This window comes from Eimeria tenella, genomic scaffold, assembly GCF_000499545.2.
Source record: "Eimeria tenella Houghton genomic scaffold, Eth_scaff1, whole genome shotgun sequence".
Classification (NCBI taxonomy): domain Eukaryota; phylum Apicomplexa; class Conoidasida; order Eucoccidiorida; family Eimeriidae; genus Eimeria; species Eimeria tenella.
In genome coordinates, this window is record NW_013541457.1 from 1,013,132 (window position 1) to 1,037,910 (window position 24,779).

General features: G+C 51.0%; 6 protein-coding genes across 6 annotated transcripts; 1 reads left to right on the forward strand and 5 right to left on the reverse strand.

Moving 5' to 3' along the window:
- Positions 1-1,028: 1,028 nt before the first annotated feature.
- Positions 1,029-3,157, reverse strand: ETH_00005385 (acid phosphatase, putative; the record flags this gene model as incomplete). The annotated part of the gene is made up of 4 exons (XM_013372468.1): positions 1,029-1,208; positions 1,329-1,547; positions 2,095-2,402; positions 2,665-3,157. 4 exons carry the CDS (start codon positions 3,155-3,157, stop codon positions 1,029-1,031), a joined length of 1,200 nt encoding a protein of 399 aa, XP_013227922.1.
- A 1,790-nt stretch (positions 3,158-4,947) lies between these two features.
- Positions 4,948-12,905, reverse strand: ETH_00005390 (uncharacterized protein; the record flags this gene model as incomplete). Its single annotated transcript, XM_013372469.1, has 14 exons — positions 4,948-4,993; positions 5,619-5,737; positions 6,098-6,234; positions 6,647-7,274; positions 7,553-7,966; positions 8,179-8,352; positions 8,588-8,706; positions 8,899-8,938; positions 9,047-10,059; positions 10,088-10,631; positions 10,887-11,087; positions 11,383-11,880; positions 12,124-12,562; positions 12,877-12,905. 14 exons carry the CDS (start codon positions 12,903-12,905, stop codon positions 4,948-4,950), a joined length of 4,401 nt encoding a protein of 1,466 aa, XP_013227923.1.
- A 1,247-nt stretch (positions 12,906-14,152) lies between these two features.
- ETH_00005395 (uncharacterized protein) lies at positions 14,153-14,548 on the forward strand (the record flags this gene model as incomplete). Its single annotated transcript, XM_013372470.1, has 1 exon — positions 14,153-14,548. The coding sequence occupies one exon, from the start codon at positions 14,153-14,155 to the stop codon at positions 14,546-14,548; it is 396 nt and encodes a 131-aa protein (XP_013227924.1).
- A 1,077-nt stretch (positions 14,549-15,625) lies between these two features.
- Positions 15,626-17,149, reverse strand: ETH_00005400 (uncharacterized protein; the record flags this gene model as incomplete). Its single annotated transcript, XM_013372471.1, has 1 exon — positions 15,626-17,149. One exon carries the CDS (start codon positions 17,147-17,149, stop codon positions 15,626-15,628), a length of 1,524 nt encoding a protein of 507 aa, XP_013227925.1.
- A 1,485-nt stretch (positions 17,150-18,634) lies between these two features.
- ETH_00005405 (uncharacterized protein) lies at positions 18,635-20,161 on the reverse strand (the record flags this gene model as incomplete). Its single annotated transcript, XM_013372472.1, has 1 exon — positions 18,635-20,161. One exon carries the CDS (start codon positions 20,159-20,161, stop codon positions 18,635-18,637), a length of 1,527 nt encoding a protein of 508 aa, XP_013227926.1.
- A 1,764-nt stretch (positions 20,162-21,925) lies between these two features.
- ETH_00005410 (uncharacterized protein) lies at positions 21,926-23,452 on the reverse strand (the record flags this gene model as incomplete). Its single annotated transcript, XM_013372473.1, has 1 exon — positions 21,926-23,452. The coding sequence occupies one exon, from the start codon at positions 23,450-23,452 to the stop codon at positions 21,926-21,928; it is 1,527 nt and encodes a 508-aa protein (XP_013227927.1).
- Positions 23,453-24,779: the final 1,327 nt, after the last annotated feature.

Here is a 24,779-nt window from a genome sequence, read left to right on the forward strand (position 1 = left end):
TTGCAACTCAAGGACAAAGACAAAGGCTGTGTCTGTCTCTCTGTCTCTGTCTCTCTTTTCTTTGTTTTTAATTGGGGCACCAGCTCAGTAAACTTATGTGTAATGAAAGGAACAACTTATGTGATATGGGCGCGGACCGTACATACACCGCAGGTGCTATGCATGCACGTCTGCACACCTCGTGTGCGTCGCAGTGTACATACACCTGTGTGCATGCATATGTGTACATGTATATATGTGTCTATTTATTTGTGCGAAATCATTTATTTCTTTCACCTCCACACCACCGCGCGTGCACAGCCAGAGCCTGAGGTCTCAGCGCCAGCAATTTCTAAGTGGGAGTTTTCTTCTTCACGGCACACGAACTGCATCGGGAAGCTGCTGCTGCTGCTGCAGCAGCAGCAGCAACTCTTCTCAACTTGTTCTGAAGGCCACTTCGCCGTACACAGTGTGACTTCTGTGACTCCACTCAACAAAAATGCCCTCAAATTTGCATGCGGGCTCAAGTGCCACTTTCTAGAAAAGATTTACTCGAGACAGAGTAGGCTAGGGGCTAGGGTGTATAGACAGCTGGCCCGGCGGGGTGTACGGACAGGTCGCTGGTGAAGTCTGTAGACATTCGCTGCACTGTAACTCAAATGTATTTAAATACATTTTAAATGCCTTTCGTAGCAATTCGCTTTGGCGGCGAGGCTCCACTTAGAGCTGCAGAGTTTTGTGCGTGCTGCTGCCGCTGCTGCCGCTGCTGCTGAAGTAGAAGAGGCTCCTTCGGCTTTGCATGCATGCATGCTGCCAGAAGTTAAAAGGTCGCAAAGAAAGAAGTGACAGTTTTCACGAACAGCCGGGCCGCGGGGCAGTGCGGGTGCACGCCGCAGGGTGTACGTACACCCGGAAACTGTGCTGGACAGAAAGTACTGGCCTTCTGCATCTTCGTTTTTTCGGTTTGCGTCGGACTTAACGCAAACTTGCACCAGCACTGGCTGCGCGGAGACGGCTCTAAAGCACTAAAGCAATTCCCAAGTTCTTCTTCACTTCATGGCCCGCGAAATGCCACTTGCGAGGCTCAAGCTCGCCAAGAAAGTCAAAATGCAAAGACCAATGGTCCCGACCACCCGCACGAACACGTCCTTGCCGGGCAGCTTCCCCATTTCGGGAACTGGGTAGTAAACCACTTCCGGCATCTCGCTGAGGTAGTTGAACTGGTCAATCTGAAGGAAAAAGCCGCAAAACAATCAAAGTGCTCCAACTTTACTGCACGAAACAGTGCCTGCTGCGCCGCATGTTGCGCGCCCACTCCGGGGTGTACGTACACCTCAGCTTCGACTTACGGTGGAGCGCTCCGGCCGACTCTTCAGCGGCTGTTTGTGTTCAAACATAACTTCTCCATTAGTTCCATTTATAAACTTCGTAATGAGCCCGTCAGCAGTCAGTTCAAACAAACAAAAGCCTTTTTCTCCGCTGAAAAACTTCGAACCCGAGGCGGTGACCAGCGCGGAGGAGCCGGAAACAGATCCGGTCCCGCAGTTGATGTAGGAGATATCTTCGTCCTGAGAATAAAAATAAAAATAAAAATAAAATTATTTTAATTATTAAATTTAATTTGCCAAAATGCAGCACTGAAACTTCACAAGTTGCACATAACACATTTAAGGAAGCGACGCAAAAGAAGGAGCAAACAGACGTGCACACTCCATGCCTCCAATCCCACTGTTTGCATGCAGCAGCAACGTAGCAGCAACACAGAAGCAATGCAGCAGCAACACAAAATAAATGCAACAGCAACACGAAATGAATGCAGCAGCAACACAAAATAAATGCAGCAGCAACACAAAATAAATGCAGCAGCATGAGAAAATAAATGCAGCAGCACTGCAAAACTAGTGCAGCAGCACTGCAAAACTAGTGCAGCAGCAGGTCAAAGCAAATGCAGCAGCAGGTCAAAACAAGTGGAGCAGCAGGTCAAAACAAGTGCAGCGACACTGCAAAACAAGTGCAGCCCCAGGTCCAAACACGTGCAGCAGCAGCTCAAAACACGTGCAGCAGCAGCAGCAAAAGCAGTGCAGCAGCAGCAGCAGCAGCAGCAGTGCAAGTGACCTGGATGAGTTCCATGTCGCGGTCGTAACCGGAGATGTAGGCGTCGACCTGGGCCTTCTGCAGCAGCGGCTGAAGGTAATACTGCAGCGCAGAGTCGCCCTTAGAGCTGCCGCTGCTGTAGAGGGGCCTGTTGGCCACGAGGAGAATAAAGTCGAAGACTTTGGGGGCAATTTGCAAAGTCCTTTCGAGGTCTTTCCAGGCCTTTTCGGTGACGCTTCCGAAGGGAAAGGCGGAGGACAACACCCAGGTGTCCACGAACACCAGCCCCACGCTCATGTCCTTGTGTCCCGAGCTCAGAAACGCGCTCCCTGCGCAGCAGCAGCAGCAGCAGCAGCAAACGGCCTGCAGCAGCAGCAGCAGCAGCCCAGGCGCCACGCCCGCGGCGGACTGCCCGCTGCGGCAGTGAAGGGCGGCGACGAACGCAAGGCGGACTGCAACAGCAGCGGCGGCGGGGGTGCTGCTGCAGCGACACACGTCTTGCAGCAGCTGCAGCAGCTGCAGCAGCTGCAGCAGCAGAGTTGCAAGTTGAAATGAAGGGAAACTGAGAAGGCTTAGGTATATTAAACCAACCTGTAGAAGCTGTGAAGTGAACTGCGTAGTGGTACCACCAGTTGGGCAAAGTCCACTTGGGCGAATTCGAAACAGCTTCTTCAGAAGAGCCATCGCCGTACACCAGATCTGTTCTCTCGCGCATTGCAGTGTAGTTGCCAGACCAGTCTTCAGCGCCAAGAACAGTCAAAAAGGGCATTCGAAGTGAGCCTTTTTCATCGGAATAAACGTCTTCAAACATTTCGTCCCACTTCGTGTCGTTCGCACCCGAAACGCCGTTGGGAAAGTTGCTGCCCGGGCTAACCAGGAAGCTGATGCGCTCCTCGGCTGCAGTTTTCTTCAGGGTTTCCGCCACTTCTTTTTGCCCCGAAATGTCAAAACCGTAATTTCCCAAAGCTGCAAAACGAAGCTGGGCCAAAGAAGCCGGGATTTCCAGCAAACCCACCAATATCGCCGCGGCCAAGGCCACCGGGCGGACCCGGCAGCTTGCGAAACGCAGAGCAGGAGCAGCCATCGTGGCAGGTGTTTATGTTCAAAAACAAACCCTCGCTCAAAAATACACTTCAAAATGTGGCACTTTATTGCAGGCTTGCCAAAGAACTGGAGAATTCCAATGATCGACTTCCAGCGGTCTCAGTCGGACGGCTGCGGCGCGAACACAGACCTGCCACCGCGCCAGCCTCTGCTGTTGTATTTGAAACGGGAAACAGAGACGTGATCCTGGCTATTTCAGTAATTTTAAAGAAAAGGGTTTTTCAGCAATGTGTTCTTGCAATGTTCGAACAACAGACGCAACGAGCCGGGCTGAAGCCTCAGCTAGTCACTGCGCTGACCGGTCAGCAGCCCTGCAGCCGACGCCGCTGCCCGAAGGTCAAACAACCCGAAGCCCGGGACCTTTTGCGCGATTAATTTGCAAATGCTTCTTTCTTTCTCTTTAATTAAACATGGGAGCTTAACTTATTTTTCTCAAAGGGAGCAGACAGAAAGAATTCTAGCGGTTGTCCCACTACCACCGGCCTCCCTGTCGCCTGGAGCGCGCCTCGCCGGTAGCTGACCTGCAAGCTGAGCCATAATGGTGAAACTGCTTCAAATATTTCACTTTCAACATGTGCAATTTGTTCGAAACTATACTGTTTGCGCAGTTTACCGCGAAAGCTTCTCCGTTTTCACGGCATCCCCCGTGTTTACTAGTGTTTACAACCAATCGGGCACGAATACGCATACGAGCTTTCACTCCCATGCATTTTTCCCCAACCTCTCACAATTATTCCATATTATTCATCTCTAATTGATGTTCTTCCCTATTAAGCCGGCCTAAATCTACCCTGCGATTGGCTCCCGACGGCCCACACAGAAACTCGCCGTGTGCACCAAGTGCAAAACTTCAGTCCCAGCCCCGTTTAGGCATCATTTGTTCTGTTTTGAATTGCACTAATAAACATGAAAATCGGCGTAAACAAATCTGCAAAAAATTGCTTGCACTAAGTCCCAACACGAGGACCGAAGAGCTGCGCGCTGCCTCTGAGAGCCGTCTCATGAAGGTATGCGCGAGACAGACTATATCTGATGAGGAAAGAAAAAATTCGACATTTGAAAAGCAATAATAAAGTAAAAAATAAAACATGTTTATTAGCGAACTTCATGAATAAATGAAATAAAACGAAGGAACTACTTTATATGTGACGTAAGTTGCGGACGCAAATGAATGCAAGATATACGGCGCGCCCACACTGCTGCGTTAGGCTAATTGGTGTATAGCAACTGCCGTGTCTTGAAGACGAAATGCTGAGGGTTTAGGGCCCACGATCTGGTGTTTGTCGAAACCACCTAAACACTTGGCTGCGGTGGCCCGCACTGCCGCTCCCTAAAAAACGAGGGTTTAAGGTTTTTCGCCTTCGTAAGAAACGAGTCAGAAGATGCAAAGGCAGAAAAAGAAAATGGCAGCAGAATCAGAAGTGAAAGGACGCAGCAGCAAAGACAACAACCGGAGATTGACAGAGACGCAAAAAGGAGTGAAGAGGCAGAGCCCGACAGTGGCTGCGGTAATGAAATCTAAATAAAAAGTCTAAAGACTAAAACGCGAAGAAAACGGAAAAAGAAGAAAAAGAAAGTTCCAGTTAATGCTGGACGCAGCCATCAGGCAGCACATTTTACAAGGACCCAAGATATAAAGAAGAGTACGGCCAAGGAAGACAGGAAGAAACGAAACGAAACCAAAGACAGTAAGCAGCGAAAGAAACACAAATGAAACAAAAAGTTAAAAGATACGAATAGGAACAAAAATCGCCTTTGCTGTAACTTGACTCAACTCCTCTCAGGGGAAATGGAGAGCTGCATGGAGCGTGTGAGCCTGAATGAAAAAAAAAGACAATAACTAAGTTAAAAAATAAAACGAATTAAACAAAAAATATGACAAGAAGACGAATACGCGGACGCGTAACTGTTTAGCATTCTGGCTGGGAACAGGATCATCTACACAAAGGCTAGTTGGAAAGACGCAAGGGAAGCAAAATAATGTGAACACAACTAGAGTCAATTTATCGTGAGTCGTACGAGCACTATTTTGGTCGGGCTTCACGCTGTTATTCGGATTAAGTTGTTATTTTTCAAATAAAAGATTATGTATAAGTAAGTAAACTTCTTTTACTTAAAAATGAATATAGACACTTAAGTAAATAAAGTATCGGCAAACTCCGGGGATTAGATACCCAAGTAGTCAGTCTTAACTGTAAACGATGGATACTCGGAATAATATATAAATAATATTATATTCCTTAGCTAACGCGTTAAGTATCCCGCCTGAGTAGTACGCTCGCTATGTGCTTGTACACTTTGGTATTTACTGTTGTATGTTGCTGCACTTTGCGCAGGCTATTCGCCTCTTTGCTGTGCGTATATTTAGGCCTAACCCTACATATTCTTTCCAGAAATATACTTCGCCTAATCTAGCTACACAAGTGGCCCATTTGCCTCACCTCTTCAGCTGCTTCAAACACATGTTGATTCTTTCCTGCAGCACTTCTGCTTCCCCCTTGAACCGCAGGCGGACGGCCGCTAGGGCATTTCTTAAGTGAGATTTATATTCGTGCAGCAGCTGAAGCGGACATAAATACAAAATAAACAAAAGTGGACTCTCAGCTAATCGTTCCAGAATCCCGGTGATCGAAACATGCTGAGCAGGTGGGTGAGTGGATTCAGAACTTGCACAATAGCTCAACTGTATGTACGCCTCAAGGCGACAAAGTGTCTAGTTGTAAAGAGTAAGTTAGGTTTGAAATGGCGCAGCTAATGGCTATTTGATGTCGCATGGAGTCTGGGCTGGCACTGCTTGAGACAACTGCATGGGTGGGCACAGAAACACAAAAATGTGGTAGTAAAACCCCACGAAAATAGAATACAAGTGTAAAGAAAGACATTAAAAGTACAAACAAATACTAGAAAAAAAGCTGCTTACCTCGAGAAAGTCCTCTTCTGAAATGTGCTTAGATGGAGCGTCCAGCTGAGTGAAGGCGACAGTCAGCCACTGAGCCCTTTGCTGCAATTCACTCAACTGTTTCGTCCCCACTTCTTGAGCCAAACAATCCGACAAAACTGAAAGAAATACAAAAAGAAAAGACCCATGAGCTCCACTTAGCACACCAGCTACAGAGAAGAGAGAGTAAGGAGGAAACGACAACTAAGCAGCGTTGTAGTGACAACATTGCTACTCATAGTAATAAACAAATCCGCAAACGCAGCCAAGCTTGTGCATGCAGAAGTGTCAGACAAACCCATCTGCATACAAGTATACAGACTTGGAAACACGAAAGTACACATATTAAAAGGATAGACACACACACGAGTGGAAGCAGCAAACAAGACACTGCAGCGATCAGCAGCAGCAACGGCGAAAGTAGCACCGAAACCATCCGCTGCACTGGTGACCTCGGCAGATGCACCACTGTGGCAGCACCACACTATACACGGGCAGCAGCAGCAGCAGCAGCAGCAAAAGAATCCCTACCTTTCCCGATACCCAGAAGTGCCGCCTGCCCTAGTGGTGGAGGCTCAGCTTCAAACAGATCGTCAGGGTTTAAATCTTTGCAAATAAAGTTGAGCCAAAAGCCCTGCGTGTCTTTTTCCAAATCCGCAGAAATGGCCAGGCCGAAAGCCTCATCTATTCTGTCCTCCCTTATTGCTAATTTCAGTCTCGCTGCGAACTGAGCTGAGGTCTCGCGCTCTGCTGCTGCAGCTGCTGCAGCTGCTGCAGCAACAGCAGCAGCGGCAGGTGGCCCAGATACGCCCCCATCGGCGGTGGCGACTGCTGCTCCTGCCTTTTCAATCGGGCGCAACGAGCTTGGGCCTGAGGAGGAAATGCTAGAAATTTGATTGGATACGGAGCCTAGTTGAGACAGCAATTGCTGCTGCTGCTGCAGAAGCAGCTGCTGCTGTTGCTGCTGCTGCTGCTGTTGCTGTTGCTGCTGCTGCTGCAGGGACAACAGAAACTGCTGCTGTTGCTGTTGCTGCTGTTGCTGCTGCTGCTGTTGCTGCTGCTGCTGTTGCTGCACTGCTCTGCTTTGCTTCATGTCCTCTTGCATGTCGCGAAGCTGCAGCCGCAGCCGCCCAATGGACTTTTCGGCGGAGTCCAGACTCTGAACAGACACCTCAAACCCTAAACCCTGTATTGTGAACCATAATTTTGGGACGCAAACCCTAAGCAGTAAACCCCAGACACCTCAAACCCTAAACCCTGTATTCTAAACCATAATTTTGGGATGTAAACCCTAAGCAGTAAACCCCAGAAGCAGGTGTTCTTGAATGACTTGCAAAAGGGTGCATTATGCAAGTTAAGAGATGTTGTGTACGAAAAAGAAAAAGTATAATGACAAAAAAGACAAAAATATTGCATAAAATCGAAAATAACCTCTACCTTGAGCATGACTCCCTCTTGGCTCTTCAATATTTTCTCAAAAGCCTCAAGCATCTTCCCGCCCACATGCTCCTCTGTAGGGGATGACCGCTGTTGTTGTTGCTGCTGCTGCAGCAGCTGCAGCAATCGCACAGTTTGCTGCTGCATCTGGTGCTGTTGCTGCATCTGGTGATGAAGTTGCTGCATTTGTTGTTGGTGGTGCAGCATCTGCTGCTGCAGCTGCTGCTGCACATGTTGCTGGAGCTGCCGTTGCTGCTCCTCAAACACCTTGCTTATAGACTTCAACTGGTGCTTCAGGTGCTCATCCAGCTCCCTAGACATCTGATACTGTAGCTGCTGCATCTGCTGCAGCATGTCTTGCTGCTGCTGCACCGCTTTTGCAGCAAGAGATGAACTCTCTTGGCCAGCCGGCATCTGCACGAAGCAGCAGCATAAAGCACACCGAAAGAATAAGAGGAAACATGAATCAAGAGTGAAAAATTAGCAGCAGCAGCGGCAGGACTTGCAGAAATACACGAATATCCAATTGTAGTATCACCGTAGGTCTAAACAATGGAGCAGCAAGAGCAAGAGCAGCAGCAACAAGAGTAGCAGCAGGAGCACTCCATGAGTGATGTTGCTCTCACCGCTGCTAGTTTTGCTGTTTCGCATGCGTCTCGCACTGCCGCCTGAAGCTGGGCAGAAAATAGCCGCTGCACTTCCTCTGCAATCGAACATGCTAGGCGCTGCTGCTGCTGCTGTTGCTGCTGCTTGTCGCATGCAAAGGAAAAGTTGGAGCGGGTGGTTGTTGTGGTGCTGGCCTGGACAACAGCAGCAGCATAAGCAGCAACAGCAGCGGCAGCTGAAGGAACGGGGCAGGTGACGCAGCAATTGCTAATCCGCAGCAACAGCAACAGAAAGCAGCACCTAAGCAGCTTCAACAGCTGCTGCAGCAATAGCAGCATCAGCATCACCTTATCAGCACCAGCAGCAACACATGCACCAGCAGCAGCAACAGCAGAAGCTGCAGCAGCAGCAACCGCAACTGCAGCATACTGAAATTTTCTGGGGAAGGTCTTCCATGACTTTGGACAGCAAGGACTCAACAGCGCCATACGTCAGTGGGCTGCTTGCGCTCGGTTGCCCTGAGGCATCGGAGGCAACATCTGCCGCTGCTGCAACAGCAACGGGACACAGCGCACTGTGCGTGGGCACATGCAGCGGAGCAGCAGCAGCGCAAGCAGGCGCAGGGGCAGCTGCAGCAGCAACACCCGCAGCGTAGCTGCGGCTGTTGCTGCTGCAACAGTGACAGGCGAACCAGCAGCAAGAAAAGAAACAGCAGCGGCAAGAATGGCAGCAAAGCTTACAGGGCTCCCTTGGCTTCGATCCTTTCTTGTCCGTTGTAGGCTGCAGCAGCAAAACGAAAGAACAAAAACCGGGTAAGTTTTGTACGATGAAACGAAGCAGAGGGCAAACCAGCAAACTGCTGCTGCTGCTGCTGCTGCTGCTGCTCACCTTGGTAACTCCACTGCCAGAAGCTGTCTTTGCACCTCCCGCAGACAACTGCTGCGGCGGTGGCGAGTCTGCTGCAGGTTCTAAACGAGGTGACGTCGAGCCACCAGCAAGCTGCTGCTGCTGCTGCTGCTGCTTCCCCCTCCTACGTCCCCCAGGCTGACCTTGAATCTGGGCGGGATCTTGTTTGGATTTTGCTGCTTCCGTTGTGGCTGCTGCTGAGGGCGACTTTGTCTTTTCAGTCGGCGCATCTGCTGCAGCAGCAGCACCAGCAGGAGACTCGCGCGGTGACACGGAGCCGCAAGAACCTTCTGCAGCTGCTGCTCCTCTGTAGCTAGTGCGGCCCCTGCCTATCCCAGCTGCAGCAGGAGTACCAGCAGAAGCAGCAGGAGCAGCGAGGCGGGGGCTGCTGCCTGTCCTCTCAGCTGCTAACGGAGTTGATGCTGCAGAAGGGGATCGGCCTCTGCTGCTCGAGGCCGAAGCAGCAACGAAATCTTCGTTGTTGCTGCCGCCGCTGCTGCTGCTGCTCTTGCCTTTATTCTTGGTTCCCTTGTTTCCACCCAGCAGCAGCTGCAGCAGCCCGTTCGATGCAGAGTCCCTGTCTGCTGCTGTTGCTGCAGCTGCTGGTGATGTGGCTGCTCCCGTTGCAGCTGGTGCTGCTGCTGCGGGAGGCCCAGGGAGGGCAATAATAATCGCCGGGTCAGCCGGAGCAGCAGCAGCTGCTGCTGCTGCAGTCCCGGCATCAGCTATAGAGTTTGGCGGGGCAGGAGCTTCTGCTGCAGCAGCTGGCGCTCCGGCCTCAGCTGCAGGCCTCGACGGCCCAGAGGTTTTTGCAGCAGCAGCAGCAGCAGCTAGCCGCGACTCCTCTTCCCCAGATGTTGCCTCTTTAGCTAAAGAGCTGCTGCTGTGGTCCGCAGGTTCCCTTAACGGGCCATTAGCAGCATTAGCAGCAGGTATTGCTGGTGCTGCGGTCTTATCGCCGTCCGTTGATGGCTGTGCGGTTGCCTCTGATGGTGCTGCAGCCGACTTAGCGGCTGTATTGACCTTTGTTGCTGCTGCTGTTTCTGCTGCTGCTACTGCTGCTGCTGCTGCTGCTGCTGCCGTGGGTGGCGGCAATATCCTTAGGCGAGCCGAAGCACAGCGTCTGCTGGCAGGCCCCTAGAAGAGAATGCCGCTGCTGCTGCTGGTGGTGCCGCTGCTGCTGCAGCAGCTCTCTGATGTAAATAGGGAATATTTGCACGTAAAATGAAGCCTTTGAGCAAACCACCAAATGCGGTATGGACTCTGTAGTAGTTACGGGTCCTTTGACGTAAACAACTAGCAGCTGGAAGTGGTCCGCCACTTTGTCCTTGTGCTTCTGCTTGTGCTGCTGCTCCTGCTGTTGCTGCTCCTTGTTGCGCATGATGATGCTCGTCGGGTCAAGAGAGCCAAAATACGAGAAAAAAGGATTGGTGTTTGCTGCAGCTTGCTGCTGCTGCTGCTGGGCCGTAGCTCCAGCAGATTCTGCAGGCGCAGCAGCCTCATCAGGCCCCGCTGGCAGCTGCACAGCACCGAGAAGCGTGGCGCCCCGAAGGCCGTTTTGGTGCACCTGCAGCAGCAGCGCAGCAGCAGCGCAGCAGCACAGCAGCAGTAACACAAGACCCGGAAGAGATGTACCACTTGTTGCAAATATGCAGCAACAGGGTAGCAAGTCCAAAGAAACAGAATCCCCAGTACCATACGCATCCGCGCTCGTATGGACATACGCTGTTAAGTCCAGCTTTCTTTGCAGTTCTCATGCAGCTGCAAGAACAAAATAGGCAGGTGAAGGATTGAGGTGTATAGACACCTGAACCCTGCTTACCTTGAGATGCCACGCTGTCACAACTTTCCCCCCAAGGCCAACTAGTAAGGAACCCTCTCTTGAAGCGCAGCAAACGGAGCAAACTACTGGTCTCTCTCTGCTGCTGCCTACACTGAAAGGGTCATGTGCAGCCTGTGCTGCTACTGCTTCCTCAAGTGGCAACACACAGCAGCAGCAGTCCGCAGCCTCTGCCTCCTCTGCCTGCAGCAGCGCCACAATACACGGCGGCAGCCTTCATTATCGCTGCAGGTACACCCACCACCCCTACTACTACTGCAGCTGCTGCTGCTGCTGCTGCTGCACTTCGTGAACAGACAAGCTACTTAGCTACAGAGATTTATTTGTGCACAGGTACACGTGGTTGTGTGAACATGAACCCTGAAATATTTGCATGTTGGACACGACATTCAACATGCGCCTCCACGCACATATATATATGTATGTATAAATATACTGTCTATAAATATGCATGCATGTGCTTATTGGCAACACCCACCGTCAGGGGCTCTGTCTGTAGTTCTCGTCTAAGTGTGACCCCGAGGATACGGAGCAAAGGCAAAGACCACACTGCAACTCTGTGGCGCTGCACTGTCACGAAGAAGCAGCCACCCTCTGTCTTTTCTGCTTCTGCTGCCGCAGCCCCTGGCCCCTCCTGCTGCAGTTCCTGCTGCTGCTGCAGCGGGGGCAGCCAAAAAGCGTCGAGCAAAGGCCCGTGCTGCTGCAGGTCGAGCTGCAGCTGCACAAAAGGCTCCGCGCTGTCGGCTGTGTGTCCGGGCCCGCCCACTGGGGAGGGCGACGGGGCCCCCTCTGCTTCTGTAGGAGGGTGGGGCCCCTGGGGCCCCTGTGGGGAAGTTGTGTCTGCCTTTTTCTTGTAAAGGACAATGAGGCCATAGTTGTCCGTCAGCAGCAACAAGTAAGGCTTCTCCTGACACAGAGAAATCTGAACTGCTGAACGCGGGAAAGCAGCTTCCGGCGGGGGGCTGGGCAGCAGCAACTGAGAAGGAAACGGGGAAGAAAATTGAAAACACAAACTCTAATGCTGAAGACATACTCTGCGGAAAGATAGCGAGAGATAGAAGGAGAAAATGCCGCACAGACACGCATGCAACGACCAGTCTGTGTAGTGCACGCGCGCACAGGCAGAACGCAGTTAGAACAGAAAAGGAGGGGGATATGCACCACTTAGCATATGCAGACACCAAGGGAATAATGCAAAAGGAGAAATAAATAAACTTACTCGACAAACAGAGGCAGTTTGCATCGCTTGATGGTCCAACACACGCACCACGCGAACCACCCCCGGCTTGACAGCGTAAGCGACACATGTGGTGTTGGCTCCCAAGGCTCTTTCGTGCGGAATACCAGAGCCTTCAGGTGTACGTACACCCGGGTAGGTGGCCGGCAGCGCAGACGCAGGAAGAAGGGCAATATCTAGCTGCGACTCTGTGCTTCCTTCCTCAGAGGGCGCGCCGCAGCTCTGATCAGAGGAACCCTCAAGCATGGCCGCCTCATGCTCCTCACCCATGAAGACGCAGGTCCGTCGACTCCTTAAAGGCATCAGCACCATGTTGCGGGCAACCCCAGCTGCTCTGTCGGGCACCTCCCAGCCATCTGCAGCAGCTGCTGCTGCTGCAGACGCAGCAGCAGGAAGGGCAGCGCTGCTCGCCTTCGCAGACCTGCAAGAGGAACTCCATACAAGGGAGCAAAAGCAGGAAGTCTAAATGCAGCACCTGTCTGTGAAAGCACACCCAAAAATTGTGTGCACAAGACACCGCCCGGACCTGCAACGCTACCTCAGGAAAAAAAGACGCAGTAAACGCGCTGAGAATTTCAAGTGGGATCGCCAGGGCAATAAAGGGAAACTGAAAACTGCACTAGCACCATCTGGCTGCTGCCTTCAGAGGCCCCAGCCATACATCCTGAAAAGCAACGGCCGGTAAACACTGCCATGCTGTTGTGAGGGGTGAAAGGCAAGAAACATCCTCCTCACCCTCCAGCCGTCTTGCTGTCTTCATCCATTTCCAGGTAGAGGCCGTCAGATGTCGTGAGGAGATCCGAGAGGCCCGTCGACAATCAACAGAGCCGTAGGCCTTCGACAGAAGCCGTGTGAGCTGCTGGAAGTTCGTGAAACGTGGGAAAAAGAGCACTGAATTCTTCCCCTTGGTCCCGTTTAAATTCTGTGAGACGATCGAATATGAAATTTAATGCTGTTCATGAATTAAAAACCGAAATAACGTCGAGAAAAGCAGTCCCAGCAACCCAGTCCGGAAAATCTGAATTTTTGGGCAAGAGTCATATACTTTATTCCCTGGAGAAAAACTGATGTATTTCAGCGCGTATTTGATGCACTATGATCAGTGTTTCCTCCCTAGTGAATTAATTGCTCTATTACTTCAATGAAAACGGCTCCTGAAGATTCCGTGGTAAATGCAAGACGGCACAGGCATCAAGCCACAGAGCGTGGGAATGTACGGGCTGCTCTTGTAATCCCTTGAATGGAATTGTTTTGCAAATTCCCACGTCTTCTTTCCTGGCCAGCTCTTTCCTTGTTTCTGTCCAGTAACACCCCGCTGCTGCCGAGGCCCCAATGCTGCTGCTACACTATGTCGCCCCCATCCTAGCACTGCTGAGTATTAGTCCTTTCTTGAGGAATTGCACATACTTCCTCTCCTTTCTTTTAGCTGTTTCCTTGTTTGAGAATGTCATCCTGCAGCACCAGTTGCAAATAATTTGTGAAATCCGCCTGTTTATGAAGCCGGCAGCGCGCCTCACCTCTCGCTCGCACTGAAGGCGGATGAGATTTCCATCTTTTCTTCCTCACTGCTTATTCCACATCTTTCTTCCCACTTTTGACTGCTTTTAATAACTCATTCGTGTGTTCATATGTCTTCGATGACCCATAAAGCCAGCTGCACCCCCCAATTTCCCTGGACGGAGTTACCAGCAGTTGGCCCTGAACAGCAGTTGGAGCAAAGTGAGCTGAGGCAAACGCCATTCAGCAGCTATAGAGGTGCCGCATACTGAAAAATGACTTCAAGATAACGAGCTTTTCACCGATATTACTGCTAGTCCTTGGCGCTCTCTGCGAGTTGCCCTGTTGCAGTTGACCCTTCAGAACGAATTGAGAGTTACTTCTGCTCACCGCCGCCAAAGTTACAGAACCTCCCCATAGGTCCATACTGCTCCTAAGGGCCCACAGTATCGCCGCACCCTATTGAAGTGTGTACGGATTCGTGCTCGCGTTGTGAGTGCAACTGAACGCGAAAATGGCCAGCCAAACGAGGACCGAAACCATCACGCCTGCGGTGATTCACATTGTACCTCCTGCTGCATCGACAGCAGCTACGCCACAGGAGCAGCAAGAAACAACAGAGCATCCGAAACAGGTCGCATGGGTCGAGGGTACGCTCGATAACGAAGACTTGGGCAGGAAGAGCAGCAAAGTCTGCTGCATATACCATAAGCCCGTGGCTTTCGGGGAAAGCAGCAGCAGTAGCAGCAGCAGCAGCGAAGATGAACTAGATAGTAATGGCAATGTTCGTAGAGTCAAGAAGAAGAAAAGGGCAAAGCGAAGCCGAAGGGAGGAACACGTGTGGGGGGATAAACACTGTTCTCAAGGGGCAGCAGACGAGAAAAAGGGTCAGCCTGACACTGGAAAATAAGATTAATGCAGTTGAAGTATTGTAAAATCAATTTATTTTCATAATCGTAAGATATCTGCTATATTGTTCATAAGGCGACTTACATTTCAGGACGCGCAAGCCTGAGGCGCTTCTATCTAATCAGCGCCATAGAGCACTGTTCACCCATTCCGTTCCTTACGAGAGTAGTGTCATCTGGACAATTGAAATGAATCGTATTTTTCACCATTGACTACACCCCATCCCCAGTGCTGGCGTTGTACAACTTGGCACTGCAATGGCGAGCCAAGCAGGGTTGCTTTTTCTAATTTCACGCTTTTTCGTTGACAGAGCAGTGGAAGCCGCCGTCCTCTGTGGGCACTTTACTCCGTTACTCTTTAGTGCTTGCAGCTTACGTGCTTGCAGATTACGGAAAGTAGCTGCAGAACTGCTCACTGCAACAGCACAGCTCCTTCCCAAACTGAATGCCCCGCGCGTACGCACTATGACGCGGAGGGAAAGACACAGTTACGCAATGTGCCCTCTCCTGTAACATCACTAGGAGGTGCGGAATCCAAGTTCGCTACAACTAGTACACGCTGCGCGGAGCTTCAATGTAAGTGCCCACTGCAGTACAGAACTGCCACCGCGATGTGTGTAAATGCATTGCACAAATAACTACGAAGCTCGGTTCTCCACGGGCCGCTCTGTTCCAAATTGGCAAGCTCCAGAACGAGTTTTCTTGCCTTTCTTGTTGGCAACGGGGAGACTGCCGTGCCCGGCAAGTTTCAACCGAAGCATAACCGTCCAATGTGGATGAGTACGATCACTCTCATACCCAAGACGCATGCATCTTAACCTGCGAGTCCTTCGCGAAACTCCGGTGGCTGTTTGTGCCGCATTCTGCGTAAAGCTGTCGCTGCATACTTAACAGCTACACGTGCGGCGACGCACCGTGTTCACTTTGACAAATGCTCCAACTGTGTTCACTTTAACAAAAACAAGTGTTCCAGTGCGACCCAAAAGTGCCGTTCACTGAATGTAAACATGAACAAAACACGTTCCGCTGCTGCCAGGAGAGCAAGCCTTGTTCGTTCACAGACAACATACACTACACGCTCACGAATAGATCAGGACGCTATGCTTTGAAAGGAGCCCCACGAGGTCGATTCTGTCTTTCCTCTCCAGCTCAAGCAGATCCATAATCAACGACCGCCACTCTACTGGCACCTTCGCCATTCTCAGCGACTTTTCCAAGCTCGACGCCCGAACCCCCTGAGCTGCAAGGCTGTTCAGCGTCTTCACAGGTGACACTGATTCTTCCAGGCCATAGGGCAGCTTCCCATCGGTGAACAGCTGGTAGAGGGTGATGCCCAGTCCCCACAAGTCGGACTTGGCATCGACAACAGGATGCGAGGCCCCAAGGCTGCTCTTGCGTGTCGCTGCAGCGCCCAGTTCCCTCTCGGCATAGCGCGGGTCAAGAGCTTCCACCCTGTCAAGTGCCTCTCCGATCATGGTTCCGGCCCCAAATCCAGTCAAGAGGCAGGACCCGTCAATCCTCACGCGAAAGTTCCCCAGGTGCAGTCTGTTGTGGCTGAAGCCAGCGCGCTGCAGCTGCAGCACCGCCAGCAAGATTCGTTTTGCCATGTACTCCTTCGCATTATCCGGCATTCTGTTCTCAGGGATGAAAATATCCGCCAACCTCCCGCGGACCCTCTCGCTGATCTGCACTGTGTTCAGCAGGTGCACGTGCGTGCAGTCAAGCACAGGGGGAAGCCCCTCCAAAGTGCCAACAGCAGCAATTACATCCAATGCCCTCTCAGCAGTTGCTTTCTCCAGTGGAGTGGAGCCCGCAGCCTGCAAGATAGCCGTTGTCTCCTGCATGACCCGTAGAGAACCCAGAAGGTTGGCTGCGCCGCCAGACGCTGGGTTGTTCGGTTGAACGTCGCCCATGTTCAGGTGCAGTGCTAATAGTTTCCTCGTGTTCACGTCGGTGACCTCCAGGGTCACTGAAGAACCGGTTTCACCCAAGTAACGGGTAACTTTCAAGGGAATAGGGGAACTCCCAACCGTATCGGAACCTAGTATTTGCACGTCCTTCACATGCACCGTCTGGCCGATTAGATTGCGTGTCCTGCCGCCAGAAACATGCATTGCCAGGGCCTCCATTGCCTCTCTACCCTTAGGCTGAGGCACAGGCGGATTGTCATACTCCGTGCGGCTAGCAACAATCGCGGTGAGCTCTTTGCCCAGCATGCCCAGTTTGTTCAGCCGGTCTTCCATCTGCTGCGGCGTTGGAGACTCCCACGCCGAATCCTGGCGGGATGCTATTCCCCAGCTATCGTATAAGGCCTTCCTTGACAGGGCATCAGCTCCGTGGCGCATTAAAAAGCCAATAAATGCACTTGACAGCATACCTCCCGCCAGGAATATTGCTGCGAGGCCGTACTTCCCCCATCTTCTGTACTTCTGCCTCGTCAGGTTCATGTGAAGAAGGACTTTTTCGTTCTGAGTTAGATCAGCGTCGTCTGCAAGCTGATTCACGCTGACTTGTGACCCCCTGACCCTCAAACTGCTCATGACATCTTCCTGTCCACCAACGGGTTGCCCAACCTCCCCAAGAGAACTGAATGAAGCGGCCATAATGGAAAGGGGAGAATGGAAGCCCAAGAACAACTCTCTCTAAAAAGATTGACCGTCTGAAAATCAAAAATACTCGAAAGAGAAGGCAAATTGACGATTTTGGGGCACACGAAGCTGCATACTCGTTTAGCTTCGCAGCAAGCAGCTGAGATCGATCACGGGAAGCAACAGTGCGCCCGGAAAACGTACTTGCTTAATTATGCAGTTCCGGTGCTTCCCTCACGCAGTTATTCGCGAAAGTAAAATAATAAAGGCAAAAGGCCGAGATTTAGAGTCAAGGAATGCCAAAAGAGCATCATTTTATTGCCTGTGGCACGATGGTTCGACAGACGTGATGCTGCAGACGGGGCCCCACGCTTTGTGTCTCCTGTTCCCGTTTAGCTTATTTGAACTGTGATCAGTACCTTAAACTAGTTAAAAGTGCTGGGAATGTATTTTGGGAAAAGGAATCTTTTTTGTTGCGTGTGTGGGGACGCCGTTCCCTTGTGTCTCGGACAGCCCTGGTGACTTCGAAGCCTTCAAGACAAATGGCCACCGTAATATAGATTTGAGGGTTTATTACTGCTCCTTTTCGGGACACTCCTTTATTCGCTATGGTCTATCATTATGCAGGGATGAGCAATCCCCACCATCACAGAGGACAGCGGGACGGCAAAAACCTGGAGGATGCTCACTTAGGAACAGTTGTTGCCAAAGAACTGCAGCAGGATAAAGGCTTTATTTAGCGGTGGGGGGAGCCCTCCAGTGCACGCAGGCACACTACAAATGAGCATTTTCTCGGCAAAAAGCGTAAAAGCGAGTCGCCTATCTCAGCGGGGAACGGGTGTGGCCCCGAGAGCTCCTTGCCCCGTTTAGGGTATAAGGGATGGTTCGTATCGAACTACCCCCTATACCCTAAACGGCGAGAAGCTGTAGGCAGCGGAGATCATGCAAAAATCTAGCACTCAGTAGCTGGCAACAAGGAGCTGCTCCGGGTTGCCTAAGAACGGCTGTAGCAGAAGATAGCGAGTTAGAGAAGCCATAGATATCCTACTCCACAATGACCCGTACTCCATAATGGCCACTAGTTTGGATAGAAGCCGAGCTCGAAATTGCGTTAAAACTTTACATGAAGTTCACGAAATATGGTTTCTCCACACACCCGGGAAAGCCTCTCGGCCTGTCGCCTTCTCTTTAGAACCAGCGATGGCCAAAGTGGAAAAAACGTAAAACGTGTTTGTGACTACTGATGCGCATTCAAAGAAATTGAACGAAATACCAGGAATCAAATGACTGTTCATTTCGAGCGGATCCTCACCGGACAAGCAGTCACACTGCACACGCACGCCGCCACTTTCCACGGCTTTCAAAGTTTCTTGGGTTCGTAATTGAAGAGTAAACTGGTGTCACCTGAACATCCACCGTGCCAGTGACGCTGACGCTCCCATCCCAAGATCATAAAATACCAGTAGGTCGCCATTATGAACTGCGTCCCAATCTTTACGGCTACACACCCCGCAGGTGTAGAAGATCCTGGAACTCCCTGGACACCGTTTCTGCGTCCAGTCTGTCGTCTCTATCAATCTCCAAGAGGCCTGTAATTAATTCCTGCCACCTGACAGGCACCCCCAAATCTGTCAGCCGACCACGCAGCGCCTGCCCGCTCATTCTGTGTTCCTTCATAAACGAGAAGACGGATGCAGGAGGGTCTTCTGAGGCCAGGTCAAAAGGCATATCGCCGCCTGTGAATATTTTGTATAGACAAACACCCAAGCCCCACATATCCGACTTCTCGTCAACTACAGGTTTGGCGAGATCTTCCTCCCCCTCAGCCTCAGCAGCTGCAGCGTTGGCACCTAGCTCCATCTCCGCATATTTTGGGTCCACAGCGCTGACTCTGTCTAGGCGCTCGCCTATGGGGGTACCAGTGCCAAAGTTTCCCAGTAGAAAAGAGCCGTCTGGCCGCATGAAAAAGTTTTCAAGCTTCAGATTGTTGTGGCTGAATCGGGCGTGCTGCAACTGCAACACCTGCAGCAGCATTCGGCTCGCTGCGTACTCCTTAGCCTCCAAAGAGGCAGCAGTCCCTGCTGCGAATATATCACTCAAGCGACCGCTGTAAACCTCACCCAGCTCAACGTCAGCCACCAGGTAAACAGTACTGCCGCGCATGACCGTGGGCACGCCTTGGATCGTAGCAACGGCAGATGCAACAGCCAAGCCCCTCTCCTCTGCTGCGTCTCGCAGATCCGACTCCCCAATTGCCTGAAGCATAGAGCTAGTGGTCTCCACCAAGGACCGCTGATTCAGTTCCTCCGCTGTCTCTGGCAGCACGTCCTCACCGTGGACGCGAGGTCGCACGGTGCGCAGCCGCATGGCATAAGGCAAATTCGTTGCTTGATCTACTATCTCCAAGGTAACAGACTCATTGTCTTCATATAGATAGCGCTTTATGGTAAAAGGGTGTGGGGTTGGGTCGACTTCAGGATAACCTAACTGCTGCGTGTTTACCAAGTTGATCGTGGCGCCTATCACACTGCTTGACCTTCCCTTTGTGAGGTGCTCAGCAAGAACGAGCATTAACTCCCGGCCTAGCGGGCCCCGCCACTGCATGTCAGCTGCTTGCCTAAAGTTAACTGCATCTGCAAGCAACCATTTACCCATGGCCAAGCGAGGGTGAGCCGCTACTTCTTGCTGGTCTACAGTAGGAAGCAGCCACGTCGCCTCCTGCGACTCCAGCTGCTGCCATGCGTTGGACAGGTTGACTCGGGGAGGTTCTTGGAGCTGCCGCAACAGCAGGCTAGATAGGATAGCTGCAACAAGGCCGGAAAACATCAGGCCAAAACCCAGAGCAACGCGCGAGCCAACTTGCCGCTGCTGCCGTCGGCCAGGCCGCGCGTTTAGGAAGAAAGCATTGCTGTCATCTCCCTCTGCTTCGTTTGTTACTTTGTTCTTTGGCTTCTCTATAGGGGCCTTAGCACTTTCGGAGTACGCACCAGGCACTGCCTCGGGAAAGCTTACTGGTGGACTCTCCATTGGCAACAACTCGTTCTCAGTTCTGAAGACTTGCTTGGAGCTTGAAATATAGCAGGAAATTGAGACTTAATTTTAAAACATAAAAATGCTTGCAACAATTTAGGACAGAGGAACCAGGACAAGCAAGTTCAAGTGCTGAGTGTGCTGTGAGCAACCCAGCGATCACGATCACGATGCTCGATGCTTTTCACGCCATCGTGATCTTGATCGATAGGCCGCAGCATTAACAGTGAACAGTTTGCTCCAGAGCTTCAAAATCAAGTTAATAGCCATGCAGTTTTTGAATTTTCTGGATTGTCTATTTTTTCTCGTTCACAAGTGACTGAGCCAATGACTCTGGACGGCACAGCTGTCGGCTTCGTCTTTCACCACTCATTCCAGCACGACTACGTTCCTTCAGCCACAAAGATAACTTAGTAAGATGAGAAGAAACCCATTATTTAGATGGGATGGTGACCGCTGAGAGACCTAAGCGCTTTGGAGCGACGTTTGCAACCCATTGCCCGTACCAGCCGGGAAGAGAACTAGACAAGCAGCCGCAATGAGAGAGAAGGCTAGGAGTGGTAAGTAAGAAAAAATGATTGACGGAGCTGGAGAGCATAAATGTAGCGTGACAATCATTGGAAGAATACGACCACATCCTGTTCTGCAACCAATAGAAGGGGCCTAGAGCTTCTAAGACAAAGGCTATACTTTGATCTTTGCTTCAATAAGCAAAGACCAAAGTATAGCCTTTGTCTGAAGGTAGAGAAGGGACATACACATCATCTTCTCTCTGTCACCCATCATAAGTGTCTTGTTGCGCAAGTTTTGCAGCTAGTTGCACATTCAGCTGCGAGCGTGGCATGCTCCCGACGCTTGCACCATGTGAGCCGCCGTACAACATGGTAGGGCTGCAAGGCCTTTACAGAAATGCCTCGAGCATATATTCAAGTAATGGGGAAGTGCGGTACGTACAGCTGGGAGGGTGTATTCACTATGATGTCACGTATTTTGGCATATCCCTTACCGCGTCGGGCACCAGGATGCAATCCTGTTGTCCTAAATGCTGGGCAAGACTCGTACTCAGCGGCTTCAAGCCATATGTGGTCCAAGCTCTTGAATAGTTGCTGATGTTGAACTGCACTTCCCCAACAGCGCAACTGTTTCCGGCGCAACCAGATGGCTTGTGAGTACAATGAGTGTCGAGAATTACAATAACCTAGTTCTTGAATTACTACTACTTGATGCAATTACGCAAGCCGTGAATGGCATATGCCGATGGAAGGAAATACCAGCACTTCTTAGTCTCGCAGGCTCTCTATGGAAACATCCTGTTGCGTAACATATGTTGGTATTTCCTTCCCAGCTGATGTTGAACTGCACTTCCCCAACAGCGCAACTGTTTCCGGCGCAACCCTGTCGCTGAAACGTTCTGCCGCTAAAACACCTCTACCAAACTTATTGAATAAAAAAATCTGAAGCTCGAAGGAAGAGGTGGGTGTCCTGCCTTCTGAACTTGACACTGAAGTCCCCCAAACTAATTTCGGGCCGTGCCCCGCCGGACTCCGCTATACCGGTGCGGCAGAACCAACAAAAAAAGATACTTTCTAGTTACGTCAGCCCAATAACTTAACTACATGGAGAAGCAATAAATGATCCACCGTTTCAAGCACATCGCCACAGGCAAGCAATTCACCTTCGCCGCGCATGAACTACAGAAAATTTAAACGCAACTTGCACATCGACGAGAATGTATCATCTAATATCGGTACACTGCATTTACTAAAAACCGTTGCTGGGACTCGGAAGGAGCAGCAGGTCCTGATAATCCCTAAACACTGTTTCTGCATCCAGTCTCTCGTCTCTGTCAACCTCCAAGAGGCCCACAATTAGTTCCTGCCACCTGACAGGCACCCCCAAATCTGTCAGCCGACCATTAAGCGACTGCCAACTTACTCCACTTTTATCCAGAGACGAAAAGATGGATTCCAGAGGCTCTCCTGAGTCCAGGCCGAAAGGCATATCGCCGCCTGTGAATATTTTGTATAGGCAAATACCCAAGCTCCACATATCCGACTTCTCGCCGACTATAGGCTTGGCGAGGGCTTCCTTCCCTTCAGCCTGAGCAGCTGCAGCATTGGCACCTAGCTCCATTTCTGCATATCTCGGGTCCACGGAGCTGACTCTGTCTAGGCGCTCGCCTATGCGGGTGCCAGTGCCAAAGTTCCCCAGCAGAAAAGAGCCGTCTGGCCGCATGAAAAAGTTCTCTAGCTTTAGGTTATTGTGGCTGAAGCGAGCTTGTTGCAGTAGCAACACCTGCAGCAGCATTCGGCTCGCTGCGTACTCCTTAGCCTCCAAAGTCATCGCGTTCTCAGACGCAAAAACATCACTCAAACGGCCGCTGTGCAATTCGCCTACCTCCACATCTCCCAAGAGGTAGACTGTAGTGCAGCGCATGACCGTGGGGGCGTTATCGATCGTAGCAACCGCAGATGCAACGGCCAGACCCCTTTCCTCTGCTGCGCCCTTCAGATCCGACTTCCCCACTGCCTGGAGCATAGAGCTAGTTGTCTCCACCAATGACCGCTGGTTCAGTTCCTCCGCTGTCTCTGGCAGCACGTCCTCGCCGTGGACGCGAGGGCGCAAGGTGCGCAGCCGCATTGCATGCGACACATTCGTTGCTTGATCTACTATCTCCAAGGTGACGGACTCAGCATCTTCCCACAGATAGCGCTTTATGGTATAAGGATGTGGGGTGGGGTCAATGTCAGAACTACCTAACTGCTGCATGTTTACCAAGTTGATCGTGGCGCCCATCACATTGCTTGTCCTCCCATCCGTGAGGTGTTCAGCAAGAGTGAGCATTACCTCCCGGCCCAGCCTGCCTCGCCGCTGAGTATCAACTCCCTGCTTGTGTTTTACCAGAGCTGCCATCAGCCATCTTCCCATGGCCAGGCGAGGAAATGCCGCAACTTCTTGCTGGTCTACAGTGGGCAGCTGCCATGGCGCTTCTTGAGGCTCCAGATGCTGCCATGCGTTGAACAGGTCGGCTCGGGAAGAAGCTTGGCGGCGAGCCAATAGAAGAGATGCTAGAAAAGCTGCGATCAAGCCTGAAAATAAAACACTAAAACCCACAGTCAAGTGCGAATCCGCCCGCCGCCTCTGTTTTCGGCTACGGTGGGAGGCCATCAAGACAGCATTGTCCGCTGCTTCCTGTGCTTCCCCATTGGTTGAAGATATTTGGTAAGCAAATTCATCATCTTCAGGTGGTGGCACTGCCTTAAAGGCAGTAGCCGACAGGCCCTCCATGGGCACGAAGTTCTGTGCGCTTCCGATGACCGTTTGTTTGGTGGCTGGCGCTGCCGCTCTGGACGCTTAATTCACCACGAACACAGGGAAAAATTGACATTAACATCCAGTGCAGAATAAGCTTTGTTAAAGCGTAAAGCCTGGAGTGCTATATGTATTGTAAATGGGCGGTATCAATGCAAACTGCTGCTGCTCCCTGTGAGGGGTTGACTGTCGGCTTCCCGCAGTCGAGACCACTCATGTGAATTTGACAGTGGAATGAGTTGATGCGCATTCCCATATCAACTATCTCAAAACTTCTCAGCTTTGTCGTAAGATGTCGTTTTAATGTAGATCTATGACTTCGTTGAAGAAGGACATAGGAGACGAGGAGCAATCGTTGTCCATTTGCATCGAATGCACTCTCTGGCAACCTCTTAAACAGTTCCACTGATGAGGGAGCGACTGGCAAACCGTCTCATTCATGTACTTTTTAAATATTACGTCCACAATATACGCAATTTGATTTATATTAACACTCAAATGAGCTCACATTTAGGCTTCAGTCACGCAAAATGCTGGTGTGCTGTAGAAATCGCCCGATACCACAGCAATCGTTAAAAAGACCTGTGCGCACTAATGCATGGTCTGTCGAGGTTTTAATGAATAACAGCAAACGTTTTCAATGTTACCTTTTATTTAGAACACAACATTATTTTGCGTTCCAGCTTCTATGAGTCCCAACTCGTGAGAGCCGCGTGCGAGGGAAGGGGAGTCGACTTCAGCCCAGCACAGATCGGGTTTCAAAGTTTTTGCATGATAGACATAAGGCTTGAAGCTTCTATTTCACGGAGTGGGAGCTACATCTTGAAGTTCAACAGACAGCCAGATTATTCGTTTTCTGCGCACGGAGTAGAGCCTTGAGCACAGCCCCTCTCGTGTGATACATAGACACTCTCCACTCTACTCTCTCCACAGCTACACTACAAATCTTTACTAATAACATTCGCATAACCATGATAGCAATAACTATACTATTATTACCACCACAATCATGCTGCCAACGATGCCAACGATAGTGCGCGATAGATTATGTGACTTCAGCTCGTCGCATCACTGCATCGGTGTGGCAACACATATAGGGCAGAATCCGCTCTACTACCTCTCTAGAAACCCCCTTGATTTGCAAGTGCTAAGTAAAGGCACCACCAAGTTGGACCTCCTGGACTCCTAACCGTACCCCACTAAAAGCTAAATTAAGTACAACTCCAATTAGCTCCGCCTTAACTGCTGCGTCACATGTTCTACACAGCCTTCTGGACTCCAAGTAACACTACCACCCCGGGGC